Below are 22584 nucleotides of genomic sequence, written 5' to 3'. Positions count from 1 at the left end.
CATTCAAGGGACCGTCTACCTCAGGTTAACACATAATTCATAGTTGATAGACCCTCCCATTAGAAAACCATGTTTTTGGTTCCTTCCGTGATTGCGTTTACCTTGTCCCGAGCGAAATGAAAGACCCAGCGAAGACCGCTCTTCTTCGAAGATGTAAACGGAGAACGAACTCAACTCCGAACCTGCACCCACCGCCACGAACTCGGAAGAACAGGTCACTGGTTTCTATTTCACTGGCTTTATGAGCAACATCTTCTGCGCTGACGACAGTCACTTGTCGCCAAAATTCCTCACCAGTCCCAGATTAGCTTGATCTATCAGGATTATTGTCTATGCCAAGTTAACCGTGCTGCGCAGAGCCACTGGCCGGAACCATCGCCAAGGATAAGTTTATCGAGAATTTGCACAGGGTCCACCATACTCAGACAGCATGTCGATATCATATAACTCACTCGCCGACGCCAATCTGAACATCATTGCACTAAGCGAGAAATCAGATACAGAGATCAGCACTTCAGCTATGGTATTCGCATAACTAGTTTGTCCGGAAGCCAGATCACATCGGATCACAGTTTGGTCGATTGCACTCCACAGAACACCGCAGTCGACATATAACAAAGTTTCTGCAGGTTCAACCAGGAAAGATCGATCACGGTTCCGTTTTCTACCGAAGAAGCACCTATGGGACATGGACCACTGATGCAAGTCGAAGACGCAATTGGTATGGCACGTTTCAGCGAGCATAAGAAAATACTGTAGTAGTTGCGTCGGCCTCGTGCTTCACGAAAACGACGATCGGCGCATTCTTTCTACGCCATTGAGTCCATCAAGAGAAAGAGTACAGTAATCAAGTCCCAAACAATTCCATCCTCATAAACTATCGCTGGCTTTTCCTTCACTTTCATTTCCAGCATAGGGCAAAATGAATCATAGCAGATATGGTTTTACTGGAATGAATGGATAATCATGTAATAAACCCGAGTTTCTCTCACTTCGACTTTGATAGTCCACTACGTTGCGTACATCTGGGTTGCTCGGCACTGTCTCTGACTACCTACATTCTGGTAACTTATCATTTGCATTTCTGCCCGCTTCATCTGACATGTATATCCATAGTGACTAGATGAACATTTTTATGGTTGATACCACTCGATGGGACAGTGTTAAGCCGGAGTGATGGCAAACCACCTATTGAAAATATTGTCGGGGTCATATATCTTCTTAATCTTCTGAAGAGCCGGGTAATTATCTCCAAAGGCGACTCGAGCCTTATCCATCACCTCATCTTGGTTTCCTACAACACCTTCAGGATCTAAAGTATGATCAGTGCCGTCCGTAACGTATGAAGTCAATGGATAAACATTCATACCATAATTAGCGTATGGCTGAGACGACTTGTCCTCCAGCTCCGATGCCCCTCCAGCCACGCAGACAGCAAGCTGATGGGTCAAAGCTCTTGCCTCATCGACCAGAGCTTGCGAATGAATGTCTTTGGGCCAATCAAGGCTTAAAAGACAATTCGGTTTGGTAGACCGTCTAAAAGCAGTCTTATTCAACGGGACAGAGTTGGTTTTTTGGAGATGCAATAATTCGTAGAGAACGAGGACGGAAAATTTGCCAGACTTCGATATTTCTTGGACTTTTGCGTAAACGTCCGCAATTGGCTGGTAAGAAGGTCCGGGAACGGCCACTGCTTTCCAGTACACACCATTGCCCGGAGTAATAAGATTATTCTTTAGGATCTGGCATCAACAACACATAAATCAAAGACAGTAGGTTTGCATACCTGGAGTGAATTGATCGTTTCGTAGGGTACTTCCTTTGACATGTCCATGACAGGTCCTGGACGACGTGAACTTTGGTAGAAATCCACGACCCGTTTCTCACTTACCAATATCATAGAGTTTCTTAAATTTGGACCTTCCCTCCTCCTCATCTCCATTGTAGAAAACATTACATATAATGTTCGGCTAAAGTACTAAGCATTCAATCATGTAGATGTATTGGATGAAACACTCACATTGGCACCAGGCTTGCCGTCGATAGCCAAGGCCATTACTTCCTTGGCGCTAGCGTTAGCGTACCACTCTTCAGCAACTTGCACTACTCTTTCTAAGTGGACGGCTGGGAATATCATGGGACCCATAAAGACAGTCCTCCTCTGTGTATGAAGGGCCAGAACGAATTCAGTCACAACTCCGAAATTACAGCCACCTCCACGGATACCAAAGAATAAATCCGCATGTTCTTTTTCATTCGCAGTGTAGATGGTTCCATTCGCACCGACTAAAGTGACCTGAAGCGTAGGTTAAAGAGTGCAAAAGGATATCCTCCAGCGACGGCCACCAACCTGGACAATGTTATCGACCGTGAGGCCATGCTCACCGGTGAGAAACCCAAAACCTCCTCCAAGGGCAAGCCTGGAGTAAACAACCTAAGCATGAGAGTTGTCGTAACTTCGATAACTCACCCTCCAACACCGGTCTATGAAATAGGCAAGCAAAGATTACCAATATGAGTGGATGCGACTCATTGAGTGAAGTCACTGAAATACATGATTGATTGTTCCGCCAACGGTTGCAAGACCATGTTCTATTGCAGTTTTGTCGACGGTTTCCCAGATGGCACCCCCGCCTACGTAGGCTAGCTTTTTCTCGGGATCGACTTTGACTCCATTCAGATAACGAGAGAGGTCAATTACTAGACCACCGTCAACCGAGGATGCACCAGCTGGACTATGACCACCACCGCGAATTGCGATGGGAAGATCGTTCTTGCGAGCATATAGAATTGCCGCGGCAGCATCAGCCTCATCTTTAATGAATACCACTACTGCTGCCTTCTTTTCCGCGTTGACCGCCCAGCGTTTCAAGGAATTTTCATAGTCTGGATGTCCCGGTGTAATAACGTCGCCTTTGATAACAGCATTGAAATCAGCAAGGGATGACATGGTAAAGATAGAAGCCTAGACTGACGGGTGCTTTTATCAACTTTTGCACGGTGCAACTCAGGAGCTGTATCAGGATGCAAAAAAATTGGCCGGGACTAATTATAGCTAACTTACAAAGCCTCTTTGTGTACCCGTCCGGTTACCCCTTTATTTTACTCCATTTACCATTTAATAGATCATCAAAACTTCTGGTGTCCTATGTAGAAATGCTTGGCGCGGATTGTCATGACTCATAACTTACAAGTTCCGTATCGAGAAAAATCCCCAGACTTCTGATTAAACGGCGGGCCATTTTGCAATTCAAACTTGTTCTAACTTCTTGGTGTCCTCCCACGAATCCTTCCGACTCACTAATTCATGCCGGGCACAAAGCTAACCTCACATCAGTCCTGGCCTTTTCTCTCCCGCCGCTTTCGTTGTGTATGCTTCTGCCACACGGGTTTCCTGGTATTGTTTCTGACTGCCTAGTACATTATAGTAACTCGTCATTAGCATTTTAACCTGCTTCATCTGACATGTATATATCGTACACTATACGAACATCCTTGTGGTCGACACTATTTGATAAAACAGCACTAAGCTGGAATGATGGAAAACCACCTATTGAAAATATTGTCGGGGTCATATATCTTCTTAATCTTCTGGAGAGCCGGGTAATTATCTCCAAAGGCGACGTGAGCTATCTTCTTCACCTCTTCTTGGCTCCTTGCATCACCTTCGGCATCTAACATGCAACCAATGTCATCGATAACGTATAAAATCAATGGGTAAACATTCATACCATAATTAGCGTATGGCCGAGACTTCTCGTCCTCCAGCTCTGAAGCCCCTCCAGCCACACAGGCAGCAAGCTGATGGGTCAAAGATCTTGCCTCATCGACCAAAGCTTGCGAATTGAGATCTCTGGGCCAATTAAGACTCAAAAGACAATTTGGGTTGGTAGACCGCCTGTAAGCAGTCGTATTCAACGGGACAGAGTTGATTTTCTGGAGAGGAAGTAATTCGTAGACAGCGAGGGTGGAGAATGTGCCAGATTTCGATATTTCTTGGACTTTTGCATAAGTGTTCGCAATTGGCTTGTAAGAAGGGCCGGGAATAGCCACTCCTTTCCAGTACACACCACTACCCGGAACAATAATAGAATTCTTTGGGTTCAGACGTCAACGACAAATGCATTAAAGGCAACAAGTCTACATACCTGGAGGGAATTAACCGTTTCGTAGGGGATTTCCTTTGACATGTCCATTACAGGTCCTGGACGACGTGAGCCTTTGTAGAAATCCACGACACATATATCACTAACCAATTTCGTAGAGTCCCTTAAATCTGGATCGTCCCTCCTCCTCGCTCCCATTGTAAAATACATGACATATAATATTTGGCTGGAACAAATACTAAGCATCCATTTAAATAAACACACTGAGTCAGACACTCACAGCGGTACCAGGCTTTCCGTCGAGCACCAAGAACATTGCCTCGTTTGAGCGAATGTTGGCATACCACTCTTCAGCAAATTCGACTACCCTTTCTAGGTGTATGACCGGAAATATCAGAGGTCCAGTAAAGACCGTCCTCCTTTGTGAGTGAAGGGCCAGAACAAGTTCAGTCACAACTCCAAAATTACAGCCACCTCCGCGGATACCAAAGAATAAATCGGTATTTTCTTTTTCATTCACGGTGTAAATGGTGCCATTCGCACTGACTAAAGTGACCTGGAACGCATGCTCAAAAGCGTGAAAAGTGATTTTTTACCAGTGAGAACCAACCTGGACAATGTTATCAACCACGAGGCCATGCTCGCCGGTGAGAAATCCAAAACCTCCTCCAAGAGCAAGCCTGGAGTTAACAGCTTAAGTCTGAGTATGTCGTAATTCCGAAAACTCACCCTCCGACACCCGTCTATTGAATATTCATTCGATGGTGTCCGATATCACTGAATGAAGTCACATACATGATTGACGGTTCCGCCAACAGTTGCAAGGCCATGTTCTATTGCAGTTTTGTCGACGGTTTCCCAGATGGCACCTCCGCCTACGTAGGCCAACTTCTTCTTGGGATCGACTTTGACACCAGTCAGATAACGAGAGAGGTCGATTACTAGGCCACCGTCAATAGAGGATGCACCAGCTGGGCTATGACCACCACCGCGAATTGCGATGGGAAGATCGTTTTCGCGCGCATAGAGAATTGCTGCGGCAGCATCAGCCTCATCTTTAATGAATACCACTACTGCTGCCTTCTTTTCTGCGTTGACCGCCCAGCGTTTCAAGGATTTTTCATACTCTGCGTGTCCAGGTACGATAACGTCGCCTTTGATAAGAGCGCTGAAATCAGCAAGAGATGTCATGGTGAAGATAGAAGCCAAGACTGACGGGCGCTGCCATCAGCACGGTGATAACATGTAACAGGGGCTTACGGGTGCCGGCTCTCCCACATTATGGTATTTGGTGGTATTGGCCGAGCTTAATTATAGTCATCAAGACTCTCACCCGCTTTACTGTACCTACTCCGGAAGCGACGTGTCGGGTCTCGATTTGAGTGACACGGCGAGAGGACACTGGGGACGCGGGGAGTTGCCGTAAATGTCACCAGTAATTAGTACCCAATTATGGTATTCTGATCAAGAGGAGCTCTTGCACACAGCGCCCCCGCAGCGGCCCCTCGTTAGGTTCCCCCCTTATTTCAATACTTTTACCACTTAATAGACCATTCAAACTTCATGGGTCCTATAAAAGGCTTTGGGGAGATTGACATGACTCTTACAAGTTCAAGTGTTCAGAAACTTACCCGATCGGTTCTCCAGACTTTTGGTTAAACGGCGGGACACTTTGTAAAATCAAACTTGTTCGAACTTCTTGGCAACCTCTCACGAAACCTTCCGACTCGCTGGCTCATGCTGGGCACAAGGCTACCCTCCACGCTGGTGCTGGCACTCAAGTAATCACCTCAGACTTCCAATATTGTCCGGCTTTCATTTCCGACTTTTCCCTCGTGGTCGCATGGGCAATGAATAACTTTGAAGTTGTTGGAGTTTTGGACCGCATCTGTCCAGTGATGATACTTCAGGAGAAGCTTTGGGTCTTCACTCTACTGTGAATAAGGCTATTCAGCTTTAGGCCGATGATGCTGGCTATATCGATGCTCATGGCTCCGGCACCTCGTCTGCTCTCTAAGCCTTGGTCTTCGCCGATCGGGTTAACTAGGCTTGAGGCTCCCTTGGACCATGTATTAGGCCTTCTAATGTCTCAACGTCAAACTGGAAAAGTCTCTGTCCGCAGCGAAGTCCCACTTACTGTTAGACGAGCCACATCTTTAGGGTGTGAACGATCTAGGATTGCACCATTTTTTGATCCTTGGGGTCTGTCTGGTCGGATAGACATCCGCTTACTGTTTGAATGATCCTCGAGGTAACATCGAGGGCAAAAGGTGTCTATTGACGTCGTTGATTCCTTCTATTTAAATGCCACCCGTTCTCCTTGCCTCTACCCCAGCTTTCTGTTCCCATCCCTTATCCTCTGAGCAAGTTGACCTTAGCTCACGGTATTCCCTTGTACATCTGTCTGTCTAAGGGTTATCCAGTGTCTGCCTCAACCAACCAGCTTTCTGGGCTTTAGTACTTATGGCTTACGACCTTACCTACGGTGGGGGGCTTTCCCGCTCTTTGTCTCGTCGCCCGTCAATGGGTTACGCGGTTTCTGCGCCTGCAGCTTATGGACATGGAGGCTATATTGACTCCGGCCTTGACGTGGGTACCTCTCATCGCTTTACTAGGCATCAGGCTTATTTCACCTTCACACTCAAAGTACGCTCGAAATTCGTACCCAGCGTATGCTCCTCATTCGATGAGTAGACGGCGTTCTAACCCCTGTACGTTTTTTTTTCCTACTCGCCATGCATTTCAATCCCCCTCACCCAGAAATATCATTGCTAAGCAGGGTATGACGACAACTACGACTACGGAGAGTCTTACCGTGACTATGATGACGACCCCTATTCTCGTACTGTCGGTCGTTCCATAATGCCTAGTAACGCTATGGTCCCAGCGGCCCCCCCTATGCGCCAGCGGAGAGCCTCCTTCGTCACCCCCGTCAACAACAGGGATATGTACTCCCAATACAGACACGGTGGCCGACCTGGGTCAATGAGTATCAAGTTCAAGCGCAAGGGATCTTTCGTAGCTGGTATCGGTCTCGATGAAGCCCAGTCACATGTGCGGCTCTCAAACAATGATGGTTATTCATTGTATGATTTGCATGCGGATTCGAGGGGCAGCATACTATTAAAAGTGAAGGTAAGGAGCGATTGCCTATCTGATTTCGAATCAACCGGTTAAATGGGGTCAACAGTGGATGGGACACTCGTCCTTAACATATGAGATCCCCTTGGATGCATATGACGGGCGCGTCAACTTGTCCACGCTCGCAAGACGAGTCTCTCGGGCATGCGTCCACTATTTGCAGGTGGGCTAATATAACTCTTTGTACCGCATCACCAGCTGACTCTAATCACTTAGTCCAATGTAATCCCAGTCGTTTGGGAAAGAGTAGAACTTCACCATCTGGAAGAAATTTCTTATGGAATCTGGCAACCCATGCTTTCCACTCGTTGACTTTACTCAACGATTTTTACGATTTTCTGTAAAATTGGCTGTGTCCTTATGTGTACTTTTAGCCTTTCAATTCTTCGGATCCGGTGTTTGCTGTTCTATTCTAATGATGCCGTCAAAAATGTCAAATTATTTCGAGTGTGAACCGATGAATATTAAAATACATGGCGGTTGCTATTGAGGAGGAAATCATGCTGTAAATGGATTACATTGACAGATTGTACTCTTGACTGCAAAACTGGCAGCGCTGCCTAGCACCAAACCACCAACCAAAGAGAAATTTGCGACGGTAGCCGCCACATCCACATCCTCGTGGCCTTGGAGGTTCGGGTTATGCTCGACAGAAGGCGCACTCATCATGCACATACTTGATAAGTAGCCATTTGACCATCCAAAAAGAAGAAGAATGAACATGAACATGAAATCAGAATTAATAATAGGCGTAGAATGTATCATTGAGGGGCGTTGAACATTGCACATCAGAAAGAGAGGGATGAAGAGAGTCCGAGCGAGTGAGAGTACGAGAAGGCGCTTCCGACACCAGATGAGAAAAAAGGGAAAAGAACAGTTATATCGGCCAAGGAGATCTCCAATGTTGAACACGAGGAAGTGGATGCAGGTGAATATCAAGGGATGTGTTTCAGGGTTCACAGGTAAGACGGAGGCGGTGATGGGGGGGAAGATAGCCTGCGGGGAAAAGGGAGAAGTGATGAGGCAATTCCCTTCGTTCCGCAGGAGAAGGTACTCACTAGGGTGACTACAAAGACATACGACACTGCAATTTCATACGTGACGTTCGCTTTGGCTAATCTGACCGCTTGCCGCCAATCATCATCTGCCTCACTTTTACCTCGCGGGAGCAGTGACTCAGATGTAGGGTCTGTAGATGAATGGGAAACCTTGGTAGAGTGCTGCTCTAATGGAGCTGCCACCGCCTTATAAGTTGACGTGTTGATGAGCCAATGGTGAGCAACCGCGCTCGCCAAAACAAACAGGGTTGACAGGGTGAAGAAAAAGAAAGCGGATCGTTCTTCGGCTGTACCATCACTGGCGGAGGACGACTCGGATTTGCCCCAAGTTGAAGCGACAGCACTTACCACTTGAACCCCACTGACTGCGACAGCTATAACGGCTTGACCAGCCATCAATGCTTGCACGGTAGCCGGGCCGAGGAGCGAAGCGACAGCAATGACCGCTGTTTGCAAGTATGAACCAGCAGCACTCTGCGCCGCGGCATTGACGAGGACAAAAAGGAAGAACAATCTGGGAGGCATGGTGAAGAATGTGCTGAGCACCAGAAGGAATGTCAGGATGCCTATCGAGATAATTGCGCCACGTGCCCGCCTTGCAGGGCTCGCCTATGATTGTATGGTTAGAAGGCTGGGGAATAGACACAGAGAGAACTAACGTGTTTCGAGGTCAGGGTAGCATGCGCAAGGAACATGAAGTTGGAAGTCGTGCATGAGATTGAGAGATAGGAGGCAAATGTGTGTTCGATTCCGGATCCTGCAACTCGTTCGAAGAAATATGGCATTGCTGTGATCATGACTACGAGGAAGGAACTTTACGGTGTGAAGTGGTTCGGCGAAATAGAATACGCACCATTCCATGGGAGAAGGATCGTGCATCCGAGCAGAAGATGTACCCATCTGATCTTGAAGTCGACGAGAGTGGGCGTCTTGGGCTGACTGCCTTCCACATCGTCGTCTGCTTCATCCGGGCTGTGAGGTATGGACTGGTACAGGGAGTCGAAGGAGAGGGAGCGTACGTGAGCCATGGGTGAAGGTGAGGGTGCTGAGCAGAGGCCGTACGTGGGTCTGAGACGTTCTCCAATAAATACCGGAGAGGCCGGTGAGGCCGATAGAGAGCCGGAGAAGAAAGTCGCAAGGCCTCTGCCACCCATATTTGGCCGACGCCCATTCATTCATTACTGACAGAATTATACTAATAAGCAACATACTCTAAACATCTTTCGGAATAAATTGATTCGGTGCCTCCTTGAGTGACAGCTCGGTAAGGAGCCGCCTCTGTTGCTGCTCTTTCCTCACTTTCCTCGCCGCCTTGCGTTCAAGGTTCGCCACCTCGGCCTTGTGCTTCCACCTCATCTTCTTCTTTTCCTCCCTCTCAGCCTTCAATTGTGCGCGCCATCTGAACATCGCTATCGTGCGCGCCTCCTTGGGATTATCACTGCGTTTCATTTCTTGAACTAGTATTTGTTTCAAGAGCTCCTTAGTATGAAGTTTGTACTCCTTGAAACGTCTGAGTTTCTTCGCCTTGGAATGCGGATTTGAGAGCTCCTTGTGGAGGAACGGTTCTACAGGTGCACTTTCATCCAGACTGTCGCGTAAGTGAGGATTGACAACCGAGGCGAGGAAAGCGTCTTCCGAGACATCGGGTAGACGTGCTCCCGGCCGTGGATCAATCTTGGGGAGCTGGTATGTGACTTTCGCAACCACGTCATGCAATGCATCATAACTTGATGCTTGGGAAAAAGGTTAATGACACGCTGCAGTGCCAAACAACTGAGTACACATACGATCAGGAATATTGGCTCTTGCCGGTTGTGGCCAAGCGATAGGAAGTTTCTCTCCAACAGAATCCGGAAGACGAGGATAAGTGCTAGTGGCGAACCGTTGCCATTCAAACCGTCTGAGGAATGGATTCCAGAATGGGCTCGTGGTTCCGAGTCGCTTTGCAAAAACCCTGAAGGCTGAGTCATTAATATTGTACAACAACGGAAGGAACATGATTTGCGTACGGGGTGAGTCGCGGTTCCGTAGAGCCGGGTTTTGGAAGTTCGTAATTGCCCAAAAACAATTGACACCGAGAGTAGTGATAGTTCTTGTTGCTTACGAGTTTTTGTTGTACCCCACTCTGTTCACGCGTAGTCAGCTTGTATATATCTCTTTGAACGATGAACCAAAGACACTTACCACCGCACCTTTCACGAAGACCCTGTTGCTGATTTTGTTAATACTCAATACTTCGTGCAATCTGTTCGAACTGTCTCCCAACAGTCGAATTTGGTCTCCAGGTACCACATTCCAGTATTTAATCCTGTCCTTTGGCTTCACTGACTTGATGACAGGATCGCGAACAGTGAACCGTTTCATCCATTTTTTGGGGAAAGGGAGTAAGTGTCGGAAATTAGTGGTCCATGGTGAAGAAGTCGCTCCCCGAATAAGCTGGAGTCGCGTGTAGCCCTTGTATGTCATATACAGAACCCTGGCTTAGGTCGTAGTGAAAGGAAAGGCTAGGAAATGTATCACGAAAAAGGCGGTGACGCGCCGGAATATGGGAATGTGGTTGGAATATTCAGTCGCTGCAATGCAAAGTGGCAAACTCGGAGTGACCAAAAAATGACCATCACATGACCGGCGCGTCCATTCTTAGAACCGTTAAACTTGACATCCTTACATCTGGGTATCGAATTACAAGTAAAAGAACAAGTATCTGGGTATGATGACATATACGACGTCAACATGCGTAGTATTTGGCGTTAGAACATGTACAGCTACTATCCAACTGGCACCGGTTTTGAGCCGTTCCATGCATTTGATGAAGAACTAGGTTCCTCGGATTCAAGAGTCTGTAGACAATGAGTATAAGACAACAGTTGACAGCGGGACAACGCACCTCCAAAAGCATACCCAATACTTGGTCAACTTCGGATGGGGGCACACCTCCACATCCTGCCCCAATCAACCTCCTGTACTCACTCATCCGCCCGCCTGTCCCTGCCTCCGCTTGAAATGCAACCAATTCATCAAACATCAATTTTCGCCTCTTTCTAAAGTCTGCCATCTCCTCCCTGAGCTTGTCACAGGCATTTTTCAACTCGTCAGATTCTGTGGGAATATTTGAATGTAAATCGAGGAGATCAGAAACGTCTTCTGTGGCCTTCCGCTTCCCTTTGTTTTTTTCCGTCGACTGTGAGGCAGTGCCATCTACTTCATCTTCAATTTCATAATGTGCCGTAGCCTCTGTCACCACCAACTCTCCACCTGCCGCTTCTCGAATACGTTTCTCCCGAGCTTCTTCAGCTTTGACCCATTTTTCCCACCCAAGTCTATACCGCCTTCCCATTTTCGAAGATAACTCGTTCTCAAGGAGATTTAACGAGGACTTGGTGTGCATCAGCCCTTCCGCTTGATTTTTTAGCTGATTGACTGTTCTCTGACTCTCCAAAATCTCCGCTTGGATATTCGTCAACAAAGCGTGTGCCTGGTTCATATCCCTCTCTTTCTCCCGCAATTCCTGATCGAAAGATGCTGCTAAGCTATCCAACATCGATGCGATGTCATTTACACAACGCGTACTAGCGCGTTGCGCAACGACCGAGTGATGCAGCGGTGGCCGGTCTCCATGTGAAGGCGCAAAGACATAACCAGGATCTGCATTAGGTGGCGGGAAAGCAGCTTGCGCATTCCGGAATGACATCGGGAGGGTACGCGTAGTAGGTACAGGCGATGAACGGAATTTCTCATCCTCTAAAATGTAGTCCTCTGCGCTTTTGCCGTCGTTGTTCACTATTTTCGGGTCGGCACCATTGTCGATGAGAAGCTTGACCAGCCGTTTACTGCGACAACGAGCAGCCATAGTCAGTGCAGTCTCCCCATCCTCGTCCTGAAAGTTGATGACGTCGGACAGCTCTCTTGGATAGTCTGAAAGTCGACCCAGGACAATTTCCATGTAATATCGCGCCGCATGAGTCTTTCCTTTGGTCATTGCAATATCCACTACATGATGGAATACGGTCCGGTTATAGTTGTCAATGTTGAGCGTCGACCTGTGAAGTAGTTCATAAAGCTCTTGGAATTTACGGACATCATAATTGTTCGCGAACATCACGCTGCGCATAAGGGCAGTTTGACCAGCTTTATTGACCTTGAAAATGTCTGCTCCAGCTGACAGGAGTAGCTTGACTATCCGGATGCGTCCCATAGCACAAGCCCAGTGCAACGAGGTGTGCCCATCATCGTCAATAGCCATGTTGGGGTCGAAATCCGCGGGAGGGTTGATAAGAATGGGCGGGATTTGGTTGGAATCTGAGATGAAATACTCTAGAATCTGATCTCCGTATGTCCGAGCATCTCCACCATTCATTCGGAGCTCATCTTCGTTCATATCTCCGTAACCGTCTTCATCGTTCCGTCGATATCGATTCCTTCTAGCCGACATTGTATCGTCCTCTCCTGCCAGACTGTCATAAGAAGGCCCGGGACTATTAATTGGAGATGGTGTACGTGAGCTTGAAGACGCTTCGGATGGTGAGGGCGTCATAGAGCCGTCTTCCGAACCATGGACAGAAAGGCTTTCGTGGTCTGACTCTTCCTCAACCACTTCTGGCGCATTTCTCCGTGTCGATCGTGTATTTATTACCGAGTTATTAGGAACTTGTTCCGCAGCCTTGCGTGTGGGTTTCGTGGCACTACTCGCATTCGAGACTAAATGTTTTGGAGCAAGTGGGGGACTCTTCGCAGCAGGTTGAAATTCGATTATAGGTCGTAAAATATGATCGCAATTGTATTGCTTGGCTAATGCCAATCCGCGTTCTAAAGGAATCCATGTTCCTACAACCAAAGAATGATTAATCCAGAACAATGGCTTTAGATTGAGTCGTACCCACCTTGATACTTGCCATAACCTCCTTGCACCTTCTCATGAACACCCTTTTGAACTTCGCGTTCTAACACACGAGTGCGTTGCGGTTTATCGAATCCTGCAACTTTAAGTATTTGTGTCGCGTTCAACCACGAGTCATCTCGCCGCCGCATCACTGCAACACCCTTACACATCCTGTAAACATCCTTTCAGCAAACAACGCGTAACGCGTCTCACGCATAGGGCGCCTTACATCTCATATACAGGTATACCACTGTACGTAGCCTGGAAATCAATTATCAGCTAAACCCGTGGTAAATTGTAAGAGCGGGGGGTATTTACCTTGAAGATCTGGGCGTCCGTTGCGGGCATGGCGTCGTCCTGTTTCAGTAATTGAATCTCTGGTGCGGGTAGCAAATTCGCTTCACGGCGTCGAATAAACGCCTATTTTATACAAGATAGGCGGGTTCGCTTATCGTACAAGGTGAGCTTTGGAAAAGTAGGGAATCGTGTCCTTGACGCGAGCGCGTGGGGCAACAAACACAAATAAGGTCACCACTTGCAATATACCAAGTATGCGCGACTAAATCTTCATATTGCTCAGCAGGTAAGCGGGTCAAACCCATGAGAGAGATAAATGGGTTTGATTAATGAGAAAATTGCATATATCCCGAATAGAAAGAAAATTTGAACAGGTGTTTTATTTAATCAAGAAGCGGTAACGGGTTCCTGACACGGCCTGTAACCTTGCCAAGTGCCACTCTCAGCCTCTGGCCATCAGAAATAATTAAACGGACAAGAGTGCCACGATGAGGCTACAGAAACAAGCCCTCGCCCCTGAGAGAATGGCTTATGTCGTTCATCCCCGGGAGTTGGTTAATCATCTCTCAAAGAGCTAGCAATTAATATGATATTTAGGTTTGGAAATACCAGCAGTGGAATGATGTATGGGGGGAGTTCGATGAAAGACGCTACTGTAGCGGCGAGCATCTAATTTACAAGCCTTGCACGCCTTCCTATGAGAAGTAATATCAAACGGTAACTTCATGACTGAATTCTGGGTTAATAATTGACATATGAACATTGCGAAATACAAACGTACGGACGGGTTGGATCGCCCTAGCGCCCACGTAAACTTGAGACCCCCTCGAATAAGCTCTGGCTGCGGGCTTACTTGCTTTCCTGCGAAAACCAGTCGAATCAAACCAAAAATATCTACAAGTCACATACCTTTCCAATACAAGATACCCCATGCCCTCCCGTGTTCTCCCCCACATTTGATGTTTGCACGCGTAACCACCCAATACGAATCTTTTATCCTTTTAGAATTCCACCGTGTCTGATGGACTACCGTGCCTGCTGGTTTGGGAGTTCGTGACAAAATTCTATACAAGTTGCAATTTTGCTGAAGTGTAAGCGTTGGCGGAAGTGGTGTGGGTAAAAGTTTGCGGAGAGCCTGCCCGATGTTGTGTCGAGTGAGGGTGGCATACATTGCAGAACGGGTTGGGTAGGATTTCAAGATGTGAGTTAACGGATGAGGTGTGTGAGAAAATACGCTTGATGCAGCTCTGCCGTCTCCTGTCAGCCCAGTCGCGGACTATCCTACGGCTTCGCATATTTTCAGTGTGTTGTAGGCCCTATACGACCACAATCAAGACAGACGAATACGCGATACCTCTCAAGCCGACCTGGTCTGTGACCGAACTTTTGTCATCGTACCCAAAGCCTGCCGTCTCATCCAAAACACTTATCCGCCTACATGAACTTGCGGCACTTGTCCCTCCCGCTGAGGGCACAGCTGAACATGTCGACCTGCAGAAAGAAATGTCCGAACTTGTGAGGCTGGTCGAGGCCGTCAGGCTAATTGACACTCAGGGAGTATCGGTTGCGACACGCTGGGACAGGGAGGATGCAGACCAACGGCATGAAGTTCCTGAAGTTGGCCCCCAAGGGCAGGAGTTGCTGGAACACGCCGCGCGCACGCACGACGGATTTTACGTAGTTGATACCGACAGGAAAAGAGGGGTTGTACCAGTCGAGGAGGCGATATCGGAATGAATTATATTCAAGGTAAGATATGTTACACTTTATCAAGGCCTTAGCGGTAATCAAATTCAGGAAGATGGAACGGTGGCGTCTGGGCCATAACCTCCCGTAGAACCGAAGCCATTTGCACCGCGAATAGTTTCATCGAGGTTCTGAATGTTTCATCAGCGCTTGATGGAAACTACTTTTGAGTGGTACTCACGTCTACTTCGAGGACTTCTGGGTTATATATCCGTTCCAAGATAAGCTGGGCAACTCGATCGCCTTCATTCACTACAATTTATCATTGTATCAGTGAGGGAGCAAACTCACGAAGCCAACAGAGAATACCTTGGAAGTCTTTCTCAGAGTGGTTGATGAGCAGAACAAAAATGACGCCCCGGTAGTCTGCATCAACGACTCCCGCTCCTGTATCGATCATGAACTTCGATGCTGCGATATCGGTTAGTTCGCTTGCAATAAGGCAACGTATAAGACAAACCAAGTCCACTCCTGGGGGCGACTCGACCGTAGGTGCCGACGGGTACTGCGATCGAAAGTTGCGTATCCACCATGGCTTGACCGCGTGCGGGTATGAGCTTACTCTCTGCACTTAAGGGAGTTGTGAACATGGTATTTATGTCGAAGTCGTGCAAACGGTCTACCTATACAAGTCATATCCGGCAGCCAGTGGTGAACCGCGTGTTGGGAGCTTGGCTTTTTCGGAGAGTCTTTTCACCAGGAGATTGGAGAGAGGTGCGACTGAGGAATCCGCGTCCTCGACTTTTCTTTTCTTGACTTGTGGTGTTTGGTCTTCCATGGATAGGTGAAGCTGCAGGTTTGCACGCGTTTCTGGTCATTAAACGCGTCGCCGGCAATTGCCAGATCACGTCCAACTCCGCCAGTCGCGGTCACATGCCACGCTGCTTGGAGCTTGAGTATGCCCCCACGGGCAGAGAACCCGATCACAGCTTATTTCCACCCCATTTCTTCAAATCCTCACCTTCGTTCACAGGTTAGACATAGGCCAAGTCCAGCGAAGCGCGCTCGACAGGCAGACGAAAACGAGACTACAGGCAGACAGTGCTTTCGTAAGAAATCCAGGACTCCGAACAAGGATTCCAAAGGAAAACGACGAGAAGAGGATGTCGACTTCTTATCCACCTCACGAAAGACATCATTCGGTTCTCATCGGCCAATCACAAAGACCAAAGAACTGGGTCAGGGAGTAATTGAAATAGAGGACACCCCTCCAAGTAGTCCCACCAAGCCCGTCCCCGATTTGCGTCATACCACGCCGCCATCGTCACCCTTGCCAGAGCTTACCCCTTCGCCCGAGATCGAGCCACTAAATCTGTCATGTTTACCTGTGATACACCGAACGACAGAAGTTGTTGACCATGGACCGAATGTTAACTCATTAGAGTCCAGCTCTCCACCTCGTCGTCAAGTCGAGTTTGAATTCATACCGTCCTCTCAAACACAGACTCTGGACTCGTTTGATTACGAGACCGCAACGCCTACATGCACGATTGAGTTTCCATCAACGTATGGATCATTTCGCAGTCCCCAACCTACCATATCCTCTCCGAGTTCCGCGTACTCCCAGCCCAATTTCGCTCCCTCCGAATGTAACTCTGATTTGGATGACTTTGTTGCATCTTCACAGTCGCAAGACATGTCCCCGGTACCAATTTCATCACCCGTTAATTCTGAAATCGAGCTGGTGCCAAGTTCTCAAACGCAGGAACTTTCCTATTCTCAAAGAACCGGATTCTACTCATTCCCAGTAGCCGAGTCAGAGTCAAGGTACAGTTAATTTGACAATGTTTTCCTGCAAATCTAACACTGCCTTCCATGTACAGATCTTCACAAGCCGACCAATTAGACCGAACAGCTTCACGATCCAGAATGTCTTCTGCGTCGGAGGAATCGGAATTCCGCGTGGCAGCGAGCCGAGATTTTGTCCAATCATCATCGAGTCAGGCCTCTGAAGCTCGCTGGGATGGCGAACCAGCCTCATGTGAGAGCTTGCCTGACGTGGTCAAGGAACTTCAAGGCATGTTTGGTGATACTTATGAAAGCTTTCCACCCGACTTTCCGATGTCATTGCGATGATTCCGCCTTAGTCATTAAGGATATCTGGCGCCCATCTATATTATACGTTTCACCTTTGCATCCTAATTTTGCTATCTCAACGGTGCTGCTTTCGTTTTGCTTTCCTGTTCTCGTCTTTCTGGATGCGTCACGATGTGACAGGTCCCTTTACATTTCAATAGATTCAGACGTCACGCCCCTGTACCGAGGTTGGCAGTCTTATCTTTCAAACTGCTCGAGTCATCACCTCCCATTTTGTGCAATGTCTGGCCGCCTTAATAATAGGGTATCGAACTAAATTCACTTTTTTTTTGCAAAGGTGTGCTCATCTATGTTGTTAGGTAGCTATCGTAACCGGTGGTGCATCGTGAGTTTAAATCAACGTTCGATATCCAAGAAACCTACTGAGTGGCACCCATGATGCAATTGGAATATTGTGAACTATCATCAGTGGCATTGGTCTTGAGACCTCGATTTTGTTCGCTCAAGAAGGAGCGAACGTAATCTTGGCGGATATCAGCTTTGAAGGTGCCCAGAAAGGCGCGAAGATTATTGAAGAGAGGTACCCAAATGTAAAAGCTATTGCAGCGAAGACCGATGTAGGTAAAGAGGCGGATGTCAAGGCCGTCGTGGATCTTGCTGTCAAGGAGTTTGGGCGGTTGGATATCATGGTTAGTGGATCTTTCATAGAGTTGGTCCCCTCCAGGTTAACTCAGTGCCGATCTAGTTTAACAACGCCGGTAAGACCCATGTGCAATCCTAGTCTCCAGCGCTGATTATGAGGCGGATATGACCAGGAATAATGCATCCTGAGGATGACAATGCCTTGAATACGGAGGAACGTATTTGGGATCTCACGATGCAAATTAACCTTAAAGGTGTCTGGTGGGGTTGTAAATATGCTATTCTTGCCATGCGCCAGAATGCAACGGACGCGAGCAAGGGGCTTCACGTTGGTGGTAGTATCATCAATACCGCTAGTTTTGTGGCTCTGATGGGCGCTGCTACGCCTCAGCTAGCTTGTGAGTTTCACAACTTCATCACTTTCAAAGGCACTAACAGAATAACTCATAGATACCGCTTCCAAGGTAAGCAGTGACGTTATTCAAAGATCTGAGAGAGTCATGTGGTTAATTTTGGAATCTTGTATTCGTTCTAACTATCAGGGTGGCGTACTGGCTATGACCCGTGAACTCGCCATGGTGCATGCTCGTGAGGGCATCCGCGTCAACTCCTTGTGCCCGTGAGCATCCTTCATTCATTAACTGCATTCCCCCTTTACTCGAGAATCTACTGACTGTTATACCCTTTTTCCTTTGATCTTCCCTGCGGCTTTGTAGCGGTCCTTTGCAGACCCGTGAGTGTATTATCAATTTATGATGACTTCGTGTAAGGAAATCAACGGCTCCATTCACAAATAGCTCTTCTTATGGATTTCCTGAATACCGAGGAAAAAAAGGAAAGGCGACGTGTACATCTTCCTATGGGTCGTTTCGGTGAAGCGGTTGAGCTGGCCAAAGCTGCGCTATTCCGTGAGTTTTTACTAAACTGTTAAAGAGTCATGATCTCTCATCAGTCTTGCTTTCCAGTCGCAAGCGACGACAGCAGCTATGTCACGGTGAGACGCAACTCGTCTTAGATTGGTTAACCAAAGAACTAATAGCGTATCTTCAGGGTGCTGATTTTGCTGTCGATGGTGGTCTCTCGAAGGCATACGTCACTCCCATTGGAGAACCTGCATTGCCTCCACCCTCTAGCTTGATCTAGATCCAAATCAATTTGTGCAAATGCCCAATGTGACAGTGTGGAGGTGAACTTTAATCGACGAGGCGCATTCAATATCGTTTCCCATTTCACTACTGAGAAGGAAGTATGACCTTAGGAATGTCGAAATTTTACAGAAAAGAATTTGAATTTGAATGTCCGTTATGTACTGTTACTAGTAGGCACTATACATATAACTTAAGAAAGGGGTGACCAATCACGGTCGATGCCTCGGCAAGCCGAAACAATATATACACCAAGAGCTCCAAGAAAGTATGTCAAAGCGACAGATCTGCACAACATCTGAAAAGACGGAAGCCATCATATAACCGATGACGAAGGGATAGTGAAACCAAGAAGCACCGAAGGGACAGAGACGCGCTTCACAAATTTTTCTTGCGCTTCTCGTCCCCCTGAGCCTTGCGGACTTTGGCGATTTCTTTGCCAATCTCGTTCTGGAGGCTACGATAGAACTTGGGACGGTAACCGAGTTTAAATAGAACTTCGAGATGGACAAAGAAGGGTGCCAGTACAACGGCTATCAATCAATTGTAAGGACAGGGGAACCCAAAAGGTAAATGATGATGGTAAATAACTCACCGCCGACGAGGTTGTCGAGTAAGGCCGGAGCGCGTTTCTCTGCGAGGCCGTGGCTTAAAAATTGAGCAACCCAAGTCATGAGGTGTACGATGCCAGCCAAGCTGATATTATCCGTGTTTCTGGCACATGTGGTGGCGGATAGGAGAGACAAAATCAGTTGGGGGCCGTATAATAACTGAGTGAAATCTTTGTAAGGTGGTGGCGGCGGGTATGAGAAAAAGGTACACTCACGGCACCAACAGGCTCGAGGGCAAGATAATAGAGGAAGTACACGCCGGCGTGAATGGTAGCCCAATTGAGATCAAAAGTTAGGTACTCGTTAAACTGATGATGAATAGCCGGGATGACCGATGGGACGGGTAGTTGACTCGCGAGCACTTGGAAAGTCCTGGCAAGGCGTGAGTTTAACAAAAAGAGGGTTAGACATAGTCAAAGCTACTGACCATAGGAGGATGGGCACACATATCACATGGACGAGGATATTTGTGCGGTTGGAATGGTAGGCACCGTAGAATGTGAGCTAGAAGCAGTCAGCAGCAGAATAGGTGCGGAGGTAGAACGCGCACCTGTGAAGTGACGTCGAAGATGGAGGCCATGGTGGTGTGGAGAAAGGGAGGCTGGTGCAGGCGGCTCTTTTATTTAGAAACATGGGCAACGGAATGAAGGACCCGAACACATCTGGATCATCCGCTGGATCATCTAGTGGGTCACTCACTTAATGATGGCGGTCCTATTATTATTTGCCCTAAAGATCCTCAGATCTCTCCAACAAGCTAACGGCAGCCTTAGCGACAAAACCTAAGTCACCCCAGTGGTGGGTGTCACCGTCAATGTCACTCAGTGGGTAACACCACTCCTTGTTGTGGCGGTGGTGCTTCCCAAACCCCTCTACGTCTCGCGATGCTTCTCGCTGACGCACACCTGAAATTCTCTTCGTTTGCTACAGAAATCGTCGATTCTGTCAGATAGCTGTAACGGGAAGCTTTCGAGCCCTTCGTCACGCTCGCCGGGAAATCTGAGATGGCTTGAATGGCCAATGCACAGCCACTCCGGGGCGAACCGGCTATCTTTCTACCCGCGTTTGGAGGTCATTGGACTTTGTCTTTCTTGTCGCGATTTAGCGAACTCGCAGCTCGAGAGTGAAATTTCTTTCATGAAATGTTGAGTGACATCACGCACAGCTGAAGGGATGTCCATATCGTCCAACATCCTGGCGTCTCGCCCCTTCCAGGTATGTGTCTCTGTTCATACACCTTTTTATCTCGTTCAACGCGCCTCGCTTATCATTTGAATGTTCGTCCTACCAGCCCAATCACATTGCTTCGAGAATCAAACACAACAAGCAATCAGAGAATCAGAATGCACATGGCAGCTCGGCAACGGCTCGGTCACATGGGGTAATATAACTTATCTGATCCCCGATGCGGCACGGCCTAACGGCACGAAGTTCGTAAGTGCAGTGCTTATTCGTGAGGCAATACTTAAGGCGAGGCCTTGGGGTGCTGATCAGTCACCATATATTTTCTTCACGAATGAGAAGAAACGTGGTTATAGTACTCCGGCTGACTTTTGGCATGTGCACTGTGTGTCTATACATACCCTTACTTTCTTCTCCTTAGTTTCCGCACAGTATATACATACACACGCGGTCTCGAAAGCGTGGCGGTCTAAAGTAGACCAATCCCACACATTGTTAAAATGAATCACTGCCTCTCACAGCCGCACATTGCTTGAGATTTGCTACCATTTTAGTATCTGAACACAAGTACATAATTCTTGTCATGCCCAAAATATCTTGCCGTCACTGCGGCGTGGTAGGAAATGATGCCGTTGGGTATTAATTAATCTCCGCTTCCTACAACCAAAGGCAAAGGGGGCGGCGTTGCGTATTTTACTTGTTTTACACATCGCGCACAAGTCATGTTTTCGCAGTTCTTGCTGAAGCAAGCATCGCCATCTATTATCTTCTATGGGCTCGACCGAGATATCACATTGCCTAAATTCCGCAGCATTTCTTTTTATACTTGCGGTAATGTTGGGATACTGGGAAGAAAGCTGATTGTTCTTTGGTGCACAGCTATTCTACTGTACGTCCGGCACATGGCTGGCCGCCATGCGACTGATATCCAGATGACCGGTGATGCATTGATGGACCCAAGCATCAGGCACCCGGGACCCCAAATAATTTCTATAAATGTCGGATGCCTAAAACACTCACCGTTTTCCAATCTTCTGTAAGAAACCTCTTTCAATTTCTTGCCAAGAAAGGTGTCTGGTCTACGGCACTCACACAAAAACTGAGTCCGAATTGAAGATCCGGGCCCTCCCAAACTCCTAAAATAAGTATTTTGCATTCGGCACGCCTGAAAATCTTTATGCGACATGTATACCGCGGATTATCCGGGGTCCCGGCATCCCCATGTGCCGCCATGGGAACCAGATGGAGACCGCCGGAAAAAACAAAGACTGGCTCTTGCCGGCCACGTTTTTAGATTGCTTTTATCCGATTAATTGGTTTGGGTGTGCACCGACTGTTCCTTGAATGACCTCATTTGTGATTGAACCTGGAGATTGGACGAGCCCGGTCCTCCCTCTGTGACCAGGATATGGCTTATCGCCGCAGGTTCAGTTTCATGGATCAAGTTGACACACTATATATAGGTCTGCAATCCCCGCAACTGTCAGAGGTGATCAAGACTTCGATTTGTGTGATAACTTATGTAGAATCTGATTTCGAAACCACAAAAAAATTGCCATAGAAACTTGAAACATTGCAGAAAGCTTCGAGGTTACTATCAATAGTAATGTTTTTCCCCAAATAAGGTGAGACTTATTAGTATATTCTGCTGGTAACAAGGGTAACTCGAAACGCGGGGTAGGGAACGAGTAGTAGGCGTTGTAAAAAAACATCAAAGGCTACATTGCACGCTCAACTGAT

The 22584-nt window shown here is 47.6% G+C and overlaps 10 protein-coding genes across 10 annotated transcripts; 2 read left to right on the top strand and 8 right to left on the bottom strand.

Moving 5' to 3' along the window:
* Positions 1-1163: 1163 nt before the first annotated feature.
* AGABI2DRAFT_202469 (hypothetical protein) lies at positions 1164-2950 on the bottom strand (the record flags this gene model as incomplete). The annotated part of the gene is made up of 7 exons (XM_006459893.1): positions 1164-1303; positions 1370-1733; positions 1787-1842; positions 1892-1970; positions 2021-2296; positions 2351-2434; positions 2555-2950. The coding sequence occupies 7 exons, from the start codon at positions 2948-2950 to the stop codon at positions 1164-1166; spliced, it is 1395 nt and encodes a 464-aa protein (XP_006459956.1).
* Positions 2951-3525: 575 nt separating this feature from the next.
* AGABI2DRAFT_116914 (hypothetical protein) lies at positions 3526-5297 on the bottom strand (the record flags this gene model as incomplete). Its single annotated transcript, XM_006459892.1, has 7 exons — positions 3526-4095; positions 4149-4204; positions 4254-4332; positions 4387-4662; positions 4717-4786; positions 4836-4849; positions 4902-5297. The coding sequence occupies 7 exons, from the start codon at positions 5295-5297 to the stop codon at positions 3526-3528; spliced, it is 1461 nt and encodes a 486-aa protein (XP_006459955.1).
* Positions 5298-7480: 2183 nt separating this feature from the next.
* Positions 7481-9356, bottom strand: AGABI2DRAFT_191736 (hypothetical protein). The gene is made up of 4 exons (XM_006459891.1): positions 9159-9356; positions 8965-9104; positions 8306-8914; positions 7481-8243 (listed from the first exon to the last, which is right to left on the bottom strand). Exons 1-4 carry the CDS (start codon positions 9331-9333, stop codon positions 7746-7748), a joined length of 1422 nt encoding a protein of 473 aa, XP_006459954.1. The 5' UTR covers positions 9334-9356; the 3' UTR covers positions 7481-7745.
* Positions 9357-9432: 76 nt separating this feature from the next.
* AGABI2DRAFT_202462 (hypothetical protein) lies at positions 9433-10904 on the bottom strand. Its single transcript, XM_006459890.1, has 4 exons — positions 10484-10904; positions 10315-10430; positions 10093-10259; positions 9433-10038 (listed from the first exon to the last, which is right to left on the bottom strand). The coding sequence occupies exons 1-4, from the start codon at positions 10769-10771 to the stop codon at positions 9518-9520; spliced, it is 1092 nt and encodes a 363-aa protein (XP_006459953.1). The 5' UTR covers positions 10772-10904; the 3' UTR covers positions 9433-9517.
* Positions 10905-10980: 76 nt separating this feature from the next.
* AGABI2DRAFT_219430 (hypothetical protein) lies at positions 10981-13685 on the bottom strand. Its single transcript, XM_006459889.1, has 8 exons — positions 13503-13685; positions 13414-13445; positions 13186-13355; positions 12761-13129; positions 12008-12685; positions 11508-11974; positions 11193-11456; positions 10981-11145 (listed from the first exon to the last, which is right to left on the bottom strand). Exons 1-8 carry the CDS (start codon positions 13530-13532, stop codon positions 11074-11076), a joined length of 2082 nt encoding a protein of 693 aa, XP_006459952.1. The 5' UTR covers positions 13533-13685; the 3' UTR covers positions 10981-11073.
* Positions 13686-13901: 216 nt separating this feature from the next.
* Positions 13902-14706, bottom strand: AGABI2DRAFT_191733 (hypothetical protein). Its single transcript, XM_006459888.1, has 3 exons — positions 14391-14706; positions 14263-14342; positions 13902-14210 (listed from the first exon to the last, which is right to left on the bottom strand). Exons 1-3 carry the CDS (start codon positions 14650-14652, stop codon positions 14205-14207), a joined length of 348 nt encoding a protein of 115 aa, XP_006459951.1. The 5' UTR covers positions 14653-14706; the 3' UTR covers positions 13902-14204.
* A 98-nt stretch (positions 14707-14804) lies between these two features.
* On the top strand, positions 14805-15182 carry AGABI2DRAFT_55874 (hypothetical protein; the record flags this gene model as incomplete). The annotated part of the gene is made up of 1 exon (XM_006459887.1): positions 14805-15182. A coding segment is annotated over one exon (378 nt), but the record flags the coding sequence as incomplete, so codon positions are not given.
* A 15-nt stretch (positions 15183-15197) lies between these two features.
* Positions 15198-16008, bottom strand: AGABI2DRAFT_135213 (hypothetical protein). Its single transcript, XM_006459886.1, has 5 exons — positions 15851-16008; positions 15688-15797; positions 15537-15638; positions 15409-15479; positions 15198-15358 (listed from the first exon to the last, which is right to left on the bottom strand). Exons 1-5 carry the CDS (start codon positions 16003-16005, stop codon positions 15275-15277), a joined length of 522 nt encoding a protein of 173 aa, XP_006459949.1. The 5' UTR covers positions 16006-16008; the 3' UTR covers positions 15198-15274.
* Positions 16009-17443: 1435 nt separating this feature from the next.
* Positions 17444-19183, top strand: AGABI2DRAFT_219418 (hypothetical protein). Its single transcript, XM_006459885.1, has 11 exons — positions 17444-17568; positions 17624-17649; positions 17734-17953; positions 18010-18022; positions 18080-18304; positions 18357-18370; positions 18449-18525; positions 18623-18639; positions 18704-18814; positions 18872-18900; positions 18957-19183. The coding sequence occupies exons 1-11, from the start codon at positions 17545-17547 to the stop codon at positions 19047-19049; spliced, it is 849 nt and encodes a 282-aa protein (XP_006459948.1). The 5' UTR covers positions 17444-17544; the 3' UTR covers positions 19050-19183.
* Positions 19173-20263, bottom strand: AGABI2DRAFT_191730 (hypothetical protein). The gene is made up of 5 exons (XM_006459884.1): positions 20213-20263; positions 20090-20166; positions 19878-20034; positions 19647-19821; positions 19173-19584 (listed from the first exon to the last, which is right to left on the bottom strand). The coding sequence occupies exons 1-5, from the start codon at positions 20240-20242 to the stop codon at positions 19430-19432; spliced, it is 594 nt and encodes a 197-aa protein (XP_006459947.1). The 5' UTR covers positions 20243-20263; the 3' UTR covers positions 19173-19429.
* Between the last annotated feature and the right edge of the window lie 2321 nt (positions 20264-22584).

Source organism: Agaricus bisporus (assembly GCF_000300575.1).
Source record: "Agaricus bisporus var. bisporus H97 unplaced genomic scaffold AGABI2scaffold_4, whole genome shotgun sequence".
Taxonomy (NCBI): Eukaryota; Fungi; Basidiomycota; class Agaricomycetes; order Agaricales; family Agaricaceae; genus Agaricus; species Agaricus bisporus.
Note: the sequence above shows the minus strand (reverse complement) of the source record. Positions and strands in the feature narration are given on the sequence as shown.

Coding starts and splice junctions, on each gene's coding strand:
- AGABI2DRAFT_191736 (XM_006459891.1), bottom strand. CDS start 9,333: ATGGCTCACGTACGCTCCCTCTCCTTCGACTCCCTGTACCAGTCCATA. Junction 8,915..8,964: donor CTACCCTGACCTCGAAACAC/GTTAGTTCTCTC, acceptor ATACAATCATAG/GCGAGCCCTGCAAGGCGGGC. Junction 8,244..8,305: donor ATGTCTTTGTAGTCACCCTA/GTGAGTACCTTC, acceptor TTTTCCCCGCAG/GCTATCTTCCCCCCCATCAC.
- AGABI2DRAFT_202462 (XM_006459890.1), bottom strand. CDS start 10,771: ATGACATACAAGGGCTACACGCGACTCCAGCTTATTCGGGGAGCGACT. Junction 10,260..10,314: donor ACGGAACCGCGACTCACCCC/GTACGCAAATCA, acceptor CTCAGCCTTCAG/GGTTTTTGCAAAGCGACTCG. Junction 10,039..10,092: donor AAGAGCCAATATTCCTGATC/GTATGTGTACTC, acceptor CTTTTTCCCAAG/CATCAAGTTATGATGCATTG.
- AGABI2DRAFT_219430 (XM_006459889.1), bottom strand. CDS start 13,532: ATGCCCGCAACGGACGCCCAGATCTTCAAG. Junction 11,457..11,507: donor ATTATGAAATTGAAGATGAA/GTAGATGGCACT, acceptor GGGAAGCGGAAG/GCCACAGAAGACGTTTCTGA. Junction 11,146..11,192: donor TATTGGGTATGCTTTTGGAG/GTGCGTTGTCCC, acceptor CATTGTCTACAG/ACTCTTGAATCCGAGGAACC.
- AGABI2DRAFT_191733 (XM_006459888.1), bottom strand. CDS start 14,652: ATGTATGCCACCCTCACTCGACACAACATCGGGCAGGCTCTCCGCAAA. Junction 14,343..14,390: donor GGGTATCTTGTATTGGAAAG/GTATGTGACTTG, acceptor TGGTTTTCGCAG/GAAAGCAAGTAAGCCCGCAG.
- AGABI2DRAFT_135213 (XM_006459886.1), bottom strand. CDS start 16,005: ATGGAAGACCAAACACCACAAGTCAAGAAAAGAAAAGTCGAGGACGCG. Junction 15,798..15,850: donor GCCGGATATGACTTGTATAG/GTAGACCGTTTG, acceptor AACTCCCTTAAG/TGCAGAGAGTAAGCTCATAC. Junction 15,359..15,408: donor CAGAAGTCCTCGAAGTAGAC/GTGAGTACCACT, acceptor TGAAACATTCAG/AACCTCGATGAAACTATTCG.
- AGABI2DRAFT_219418 (XM_006459885.1), top strand. CDS start 17,545: ATGTCTGGCCGCCTTAATAATAGG. Junction 17,650..17,733: donor ATCGTAACCGGTGGTGCATC/GTGAGTTTAAAT, acceptor AACTATCATCAG/TGGCATTGGTCTTGAGACCT. Junction 18,901..18,956: donor ACGACAGCAGCTATGTCACG/GTGAGACGCAAC, acceptor GCGTATCTTCAG/GGTGCTGATTTTGCTGTCGA.
- AGABI2DRAFT_191730 (XM_006459884.1), bottom strand. CDS start 20,242: ATGGCCTCCATCTTCGACGTCACTTCACAG. Junction 20,167..20,212: donor TCTTCGACGTCACTTCACAG/GTGCGCGTTCTA, acceptor GACTGCTTCTAG/CTCACATTCTACGGTGCCTA. Junction 19,822..19,877: donor CCCTCGAGCCTGTTGGTGCC/GTGAGTGTACCT, acceptor GATTTCACTCAG/TTATTATACGGCCCCCAACT.